At 32.8% G+C, this 8,551-nt stretch overlaps 1 protein-coding gene across 1 annotated transcript in view; it reads left to right on the top strand.

Annotated features, from left to right (window-relative positions):
* The first annotated feature begins 4,377 nt into the window (after positions 1–4,377).
* The window catches only part of LOC132107669 (26S proteasome non-ATPase regulatory subunit 2), a 28,926-nt gene continuing 24,752 nt past the window's right edge, over positions 4,378–8,551 (top strand). The window contains exons 1-6 of the mRNA XM_059513793.1: positions 4,378–4,558; positions 4,756–4,812; positions 6,020–6,184; positions 6,542–6,663; positions 7,848–8,072; positions 8,513–8,551. The exon at positions 8,513–8,551 is cut by the window's right edge and continues 120 nt beyond it. Of these exons, the coding sequence (XP_059369776.1) occupies positions 4,454–4,558; positions 4,756–4,812; positions 6,020–6,184; positions 6,542–6,663; positions 7,848–8,072; positions 8,513–8,551 (713 nt within the window). The 5' untranslated portion in view covers positions 4,378–4,453. The remainder of the gene's footprint in view (positions 4,559–4,755; positions 4,813–6,019; positions 6,185–6,541; positions 6,664–7,847; positions 8,073–8,512) is intronic.

The following is an 8,551-nucleotide window of genomic DNA, read 5'->3' as shown; positions in this document are numbered from 1 at the left end:
AACAGTGCACTCTCACGATTAATACACGGTAACTTAGCAAATAAATGAACATAAATATTGATGCCAGTTAAAAATATTTAATTAGGTGAGAAGAAAGTCATTATTTAAAATCATTATTATTATCTGAATAAACTCATTATGTGCAGATATTTGAGCACAAAATGCATTTCAAATATTTTAAATATTTAAAAACGTAATCGATTGCTTTGATCACAAATAAATCAGGTGAAGTTTAAATAATGTAAAAAAAAATCCTTTTTATGGTTGAATCTCAGAAAAACTGTAAAGAAAATTATGAATATATTTATATAAATATATATCACAAATTATGAATGATTTTATTTCTCTTTTTAATTTTATGATTAATAAAATAATTTTTAATAATAATTTTAAGAATAAATATGACCTGATATATATATATATATATATATATGATGGATTTTTTTATTATTATTATTATTGTTCTAGCATAAGTGAAGCTTGTTTTAGAATCATTAAGAACTTTAGCATTTTTTTTATATTCTCGTTTTAAAATATAATGTTATTTATCTTTTTTTAATTTCAGGATGATATATCACTTGTTTTTAATAATACAAAAACATATAATATGTTTTTATTTTTAAATTATTAAAATATGAAATAGTTCTAACATAAGTAAAGCTTGTTTTAGGATCATTAAGGCGTTTTGCATTTTGTAATTTTTCACTGTGAAATATAATGTTATTTTTCTTTTTCTTTTTATTATTTCAGGATGAAATATGACCTGATTTTACTTTATATATATATATATATATATATATATATATATATATATATATATATATATTATTGTTTTTTTATTGTTTTTTTCATGTATTCCAGGATTAAGTATGACCCATTATTAAAGGGTGCAAGAGTTTATAAAAAAATCTCAGCAGGTCCTGTTCCTTATCTGTAAGTAATTGTAAAAAGAGAGAGGTTTTATCTTTATCTTTCTAGTTTGCATGTATATGAATATATTCCCCATGCATTACACACACATTTTTATTATTATTACTATTATTATTATTACTTACATTATAAACAAACATCAAGCAGAAGACTGGAGCGCTTGAGGCTGAAATATTTCTCACTTAGTTATTTTCTGCTAACACATAAAAACACTCAGGAATAATGAATCAAAATCATAAAAGCAATCTTCTAGGAACGTTATGAGAATGCACATCAAATATTAAAAATGTTCTATAAACAACACGTTGTCCTAACATCCACATGACCTTTAATAAACATAATGGGAACGTTCTCTGTTGCTTCCAGCATTTTATTAGACTCTATAGGTTTCTGTTTACATGTTGTCAGCTATAAATGAAAATGCATGAATCAAAGGCCTCAAAATGAGTCTATAAACAACAATTAGTCCTTATGATGGGGTTTGAAGATATATGCACGCACCTGGCGCTCAAAAAGAAGCTTGGGAGCTGAAGTGGAAAGCATGGTTGGTAATGTTTAATGATAGTGCATGTGTTAGATCTGTAATCTGTGAGCAAACAGCATCTGCACTGCAGGCCAGAGACGCCGTACCTGTAAAACATGTAAATGCATCGCAAAAACAGCTCGTTCCACAGGCCTTTATAAAGATAATCGAATCTAGTGTGTGCATGATGAATCTGGTGTTGTTCTACAGGACTGAGAAATATTTCATCAACACAACAACTGAGCGCTGATTTATGGGGAACAAACTTTAAATATACAGTATGTGTGTGCTATATGTGCTTCTGTACGTGTGTGGGACTAATTGAGACGCTTTCTCTTTTTCTGTTTCCATTAACGCTGTTCTTGTGGTTTAACGTGTTTCTTTGAGAACTTTGTGATGCATAAAAGATCTTAACGGTAAAGAAAAACATCCAAGCTTTCACCTAAAACAGGTCACTGCAGTCCTTTTGTTTTTGTTTTTTTCATTGTGTAATCAGTTGTTTTTAGTTTTAATTTATTTTTTTGTATTTAGTTTTTTTTTTGTCTGTTCTTTTCACGTTTTCAGTTCCTTGTTCGATCATTTTTTATCTTATCTATTCTATTTGTATTTATTTTGTTGTTTTTTGATTGTTCGCTCTTATTTTTTCTTTGATATATTTTTGTTCTTTTGTTGATTCTTTAATTTGTTCACTCTTTTGTTCAGTTTTTTAATTGTTCTGTTTGTTTAAGTATTCTTTCCTTCATTTTTTTGTTCCATCTTTTATTCAAAATTTTGCTGAAATTTGTTTGTCTTTTATTCATTCTTTTACTTTCTTTCATTTTACTTACTTTCACACTTTTCTTGTTTTTTATTCATTCTCGCTTTCATTTGTTATGCTATATTTTGTTTGTTAAATTATTCTTTTGTTCATTCATGTTTTTCTTCTATCTTTTGTCTATCACTTTTTTGTATTTTGTTTTTTGTTCATTCATTTTTGTTTATTATATTTCCTTCCTTTTCTTTCATTCTCTTACTCTTTCATACTTTTGTTTTTATTTGTTCATTCTTGGGTTTATTTAATTCATTTTCTGTTTGTTTTATGTTGTATTTATTTTTTTAATTTTATTCATTAATTTTTTGTTCTACCATTTGTTTATTAAATTTTTTTTCTTAATTTAATGCTTTTTTAATTCATTCTTAAATTTTCACATTTCTTTACATTCTTTTTCTTTTGTGGTTGTTTTTTTGTTTGCATTCTTTTCTTTTTCTTATGCTTCCTTTCCAGTTTTTTTCTTTATTTTTTTATAATACTTGTTAGTTTATACTCTCTTTGATTTGTTTTGTTTTTGTTCTTTAGTTAATTCTCTTTTGCTTTTTCGTTCATTCTGTCATTAATGTCTCACATGTAATTTTTCTCCTCACACACACGATCTCAGACATTAAACTGCCTCCTGCTCCGTCAGACGTGTCCGGATCATTAGTGTTTCGACTCTCACGTATGATAATCTAACACTTTTAATGAGTTACACAGTCGTGGTGCGAGACTGAAGCCTCTCTGACATTTTATCACACTTTCCTCAATGTCTGTAACACACAGTCCTGCATGCAGCAGACTTTGACCTTTCTGAGTCCAATAAATGTCTGTGTTTGTAGCAGATCTCAGACAATGACTGATGTCTTACTCCAAATACATTTTAGAGGAGATAGTGCCTGGAGAAACCTGCATATAATAATTGGTATTATGTAAAAAAAGATCATAGTGTGTGAAAGCAACAAACGCACAGCATTATCTTTCTAATAACTGCTTTAAAGCTCATTTCTCTACTTCTCCTTTTTTCCCAGATAAAACACAAAACAACAATAACTAGCCATTTGTGCCAACGCATATATAAACCCATCCGTTCTGTTTAAATTGTGTGCTTTAAGAAACATGAATCCATAATCCATAATAACACTTCCTCCAGTGAAAAAGTGTTCTGGTCTGAATCAGGAGAGAAATCTGCACAGATCAAGCAGCGTTTAAACAAATATGTGAGAGACAATGACAATGATATATGTTATTATGGATTATAGACTCATATTTTAGTTTAAAAATTCTTAATGCTGGATTTATTTCAGCTTTTGTCTTCAGATGTTCAATGATGGACTGGAGTGCTGTGGATTATTGTGATGTTTTTATCAGATGTTTGGACTCTCATTCTGACGGCACCCATTCACATCCATTGGTGAGCAAATGATGCAATGCCACATTTCTCTAAATCTGATAAAGAAACGAACTCATCCTAATCTTGGATGGAATGAGGGTGAGGCTATTTTCAGCAAGTGAGTGACCTATTCCTTTAAATAGTTCAGATTTAGAGTCATGAACACTGAACAGATGAACTAGAGATTCGTGCAGCAGCTCTCCATCATTACACTCTCATCCATTCAAACAAACACATATGTGTTCATTTATGCTTCTGAGGTTCTCTGGGGCCACCTGCTGTTGGAGAGGGACGAAAAATAGTAAATTAAGCGTCTCTGAAAGTGTAAGAATGCAAACAGGTTTTCTGTAAAGTGTGGTTTACGGTTGGGTTACAAGATAGAAACTATCATTTGGTCAGCAGAAAAGTAATAGAAGTCCATTCAATTCACAGAAGAAAACATATGTTTGTGTGTGTGTGTATGCTTTGTATTTAATGTGTATGCCTTGCATTTATCACGTTAACGGTACCAAATGTCCTCACGATGACATTAATATCCATATATTTTGAACTTGTGGGGCCATTTTTAGGTCCCCATGCGGAAACAAGCTCATAGTATCTGTATTTTATATCATAAAAATTATACACATTTGTAATAAGAGACTGCAACTTGTGGCCTGCAGGAAATCGAAAATAAACAGAGTGCAGTTCTCCGTGCGGCCAGTGGGTGGCGGTAATCTTCTGCGGTACTGCAGTACTGTGACGCGCATCAGCCGCAGAAGAAGAAACATCGTTAGCGGTAGTGAGTCGCGTTCAGTGAAACAGCAGCAGCAAAATCATGGAAGAAACCGTGAAAAAGGAGAAAAAGCAGTCCGAAATCAAGGAGGAGAAGGACAAACAACCGGCGGGGAAAGACAAGGAGAAGAAAGAGGATCAGGAGCTGGTGAGAGAGAGAAAAAACAGGCGTTTAAGACTCAAGTTTGAATTCCGCCTGAGTCACTGTGCAGGCCTGACTCTAACTCATCACAATAACACGCTTCATACAGCACATAAACATATAAACACAGTGATTTAGTGAATGACTGAGTGGATATAAATGCTTGATCCATTGAATATGACGAGATGTTGTTGTTTTTGCAGTCAGAGGAAGACAAACAGCTTCAGGAGGAGTTAGAGATGCTTGTGGAGAGACTCGCTGTAAGTGCGGTTTTTATTTATTTCAGGTGAAATAAAACACCTGTATGTCAAAATATAGGCTAACTGTACATACAATATTGTCTATTGGATTATCAAATCAAATTGTGGTGGATAAAGTAGCCTGCTAATAAAAATAAGCTACTATAAGATGACAAAAGAACTTAAGTAGTTTTTAAGAAAATTATTTATTTTGAATGTAATTTCTTAATAACTGAAATTACTTTTGCTGGTGCAAAATGTTTACCAATAATGTCATTGTCCGATTTTTCACAATAAATTCTAATCATTATAAAAAAAGAAAGAAACTGGAATAAGTTGTAGTTAAAGTACCCGAACCGAAAGTAAAATACAAATAATAATAATTAGAAAAATGGTAATAGAAAAACGTTTGTCAATTGAAAGATGATTATGTCTTATGAAATAAAATGTTTTTTTTTTTGCAATGCCGTAAGACAGTTTTTAATGTGCTAGAAGTTATATGCACAAAACATATGTTAGAGCTTCAATGCTCAGGTTTGTCAGTTTACAGGTTTCTGTGAACACTAATGCTGAAATAGTGCTAGCTGAAATTAAAAAGATATTTAAACGATTTACAAGTTAAAATAATAATTTAAATATAAAATGAAAGCATTTCTGAAATTAATTGCTGATACAAAAAAAGCTCATGCTAGCTATCTAATCCTAATGGATAAAGAGAGAGAGTGTGTGTGTGTGTGTGTGTGAGAGAGAGAGAGAGAGAGAGAGAGAGAGAGACGTGTGTGTGTGTGAGAGAGAGAAAGAGAGGTGTGTGTGTGTGTGTGAGAGAGAGAGAGACACGTGTGTGAGAGAGAGAGAAAGAGAGACGTGTGTGTGTGAGAGAGAGAGAGACGTGTGTGTGTGAGAGAGAGAGAGACGTGTGTGTGTGAGAGAGAGAGAGACGTGTGTGTGTGAGAGAGAGAGAGACGTGTCTGTTTGTGTGAGTTTTTGTGTCTGTGTTTGTGTGTGTGTTTGTTTGAGAGTGTGAGTTTGTGTGTGTGTGTGTGTGTGTGCCTTGTAGAAAAAATAACTGAAATTAAAAATAAATTTAATGGATAAAGTCACATCCTGACCCACATTATTATTGAATATTCTACTTCACTCATGTTAAGGAAATTGCATCCGTCTGGCATTTTCTGTTCCTCTTGTTGATAAAGAGTCAGATGTGACGCTCATCTTCTGTGTTTCTCAGGAGAAGGACACGTCTCTGTATCGTCCGGCTCTGGAAGAACTGCGGCGTCAGATCCGCTCCTCCACGACCTCCATGACCTCGGTGCCCAAACCGCTCAAGTTCCTGCGACCGCATTACGCCAAGCTCAAGGACATCTGCCAGAACATGGCTCCGGGAGAGAACAAGGTGCACATCTGCAGTGTCTGACAGACACACGGAAATTATATACAAACTCACACACTCATTTCACATTTACATTTATGCATTTAGCAGACGCTTTTATCCAAAGCGACTTACATTGCATTCAGGCTAACAAATTTCTCCTAACTTGTGTTCCCCGGTATTCAAACCCCCAACCTTGCGCTTGCTAACGCAATGCTCTTGAGCTACAGGAACATTTTCAGCGATGCCCTGGTTGTAGGAGCCTATATAGTGAATGGTTCAGTTTAGGTACCCCCCACAGAGTTTGTATAGTTGGTATGTTCCATCAGGTTGCATGCACTAGTAAAGGAGCGTAACAGTCTCTCTCTTTCTTTCTCTCAGCACTTCTGTGCAGACGTGGTGTCTGTCCTCGCTATGACCATGAGCAGCGAGCGAGAGTGTCTGAAATATCGTCTGCTGGGCTCCCAGGAGGAGCTGGCCTCGTGGGGACACGAATACGTCCGGTACGTCCTGCTCAAGAAACACACATCACACCTGTGTCACTTTAACTGGAGCTGCTGGAAACCATGTTCAGTCCTTCAGATCAAGCTGGAAGGAAAACATTACGAAGAGAACTTTAGTTCGAACTTTAGTAACGTTTTATGTGTCTTTGTCATTTTTGTTAGTTTTGTTCTTTAAAAAAAAATTCTAATTCGCTTTATATTTACATATTTATATTTATGAATTAGGTGTGTCAACCGTTATTCACATTTAAATACGTGTCTTGTTTAACTGGAACTATTATACATCATTTTCAGTCTTTGAAATGAAGCTGGAATAATATAGAATATAATTATTTTTACAATTTTAGAAAAAATGTAATGGAAAAATGTTTGAAAATGCAACAAATTACAATATTACACACACGTGAATTATTTTTAAGATCAAAATTTATTTCTTCTCACTGAAACATGAATGTTGAAATGTTGCTTTGGATGCTGTTTAAAATTAATACCAAAAATGTCAAAGATGCATAACAAAATGACTAAAATAAAAACTGAAAATACCAAAAAAAAAGCTAATTACAAATATTTTCATAAATTGTATAAACAATTTAGAAATATTGTTTTGGCCACTATCCAAAATAAAATAAGGTTAAAGTAAAAATTACTAAAACTACAACTAAAATAAAAATAAATTAAAACTAAAAGTAATAATTATTTATATATACACATACATTTTTGTCTTTTTTATGTAAAAGTGACAAAAGTGCATGACAAAATTAGAAAAGCCTCTACTTAATTTAACTTAAACTGAACTAAAACTCAAATAAATTTTTTTTTAAAAATTCTAATTGTATGTGTGTTTATGATATATAAATTCTATAAAGTAAAAATTGGAAAAATAATGATCGATAAAAATGTTAAACTAAAGATAAATAGAAACATAAAAATTAAAATTAAAGTATGTCAATTAAAGCGAATTATAAATATTCATAAATTCTAAAATAGTATATAAATTATGCTAAAATAAGGCAATAAACCAGTGATCTGTTATATTTATTTTCTCTTTTATAATTTCTTGTGGTTTTTGGATTTCTACGAACCTCACACACGTCCGTTAGACTTGTAGTTGTTGCTCAGAAGTGCATTGTGGGAGTTTTCTCGTGTCTAACCCGTCTGTGATGTGATCTCGTGTGTGTCTGCAGGCATCTGGCCGGAGAGGTGGCTAAAGAATGGCAGGAGATCGAGGAAGGGGATAAAGCTCAACAGGAAGTGCTGCTGAAGCTGGTCAAAGAGATCGTCCCCTATAACATGGCCCACAATGCCGAGCACGAGGCCTGTGACCTCCTGATGGAAATCGAGCGGCTCGACATGCTGGATGCGTACATCGATGAAAACGCCTACGCTAAAGTCTGCCTCTACCTGACCAGGTGAGACATCTGGGAAATAACCGTTCAGTTAGCGCAACTAGCAGCCAACGACGTAAAAACTTAAGTTCATCTAATGAGTAAAAAGTCTGTCTCTTAAAACTAAAGGCAAACATTTATGCTGCTCTGAACTGAACTGTGTTCTATTATTACTATACTTTATGTGTATTTATATATACATAATTAATATACACTCATGTTATGCAAACAAAAACGTGATTAAACACATTTAAAATAAGATTAATCATTTGCTAGCACTAATATTAATGAAAAACGTCTTTTGATTAGATGCATTTAGTTTAGTTATATTAATAAATTCATATTAATGTATATATTAAAAATGTATTAATAGATATATATTTTTTTTCTTGATAAAATGGGGGAAATTATTCTGTGGAAATGTTTTATTGTCAGTAATGTGTTTTTTTTAATGCAAACTCCAGCTGTGTGAATTACGTCCCCGAACCGGAGAACTCTGCTCT

This window comes from Carassius carassius, chromosome 28, assembly GCF_963082965.1.
Source record: "Carassius carassius chromosome 28, fCarCar2.1, whole genome shotgun sequence".
Taxonomy (NCBI): domain Eukaryota; kingdom Metazoa; phylum Chordata; class Actinopteri; order Cypriniformes; family Cyprinidae; genus Carassius; species Carassius carassius.
The sequence above is the reverse complement of the archived record's forward strand: the minus strand, read 5'-3'. Positions and strand labels throughout refer to the sequence as shown.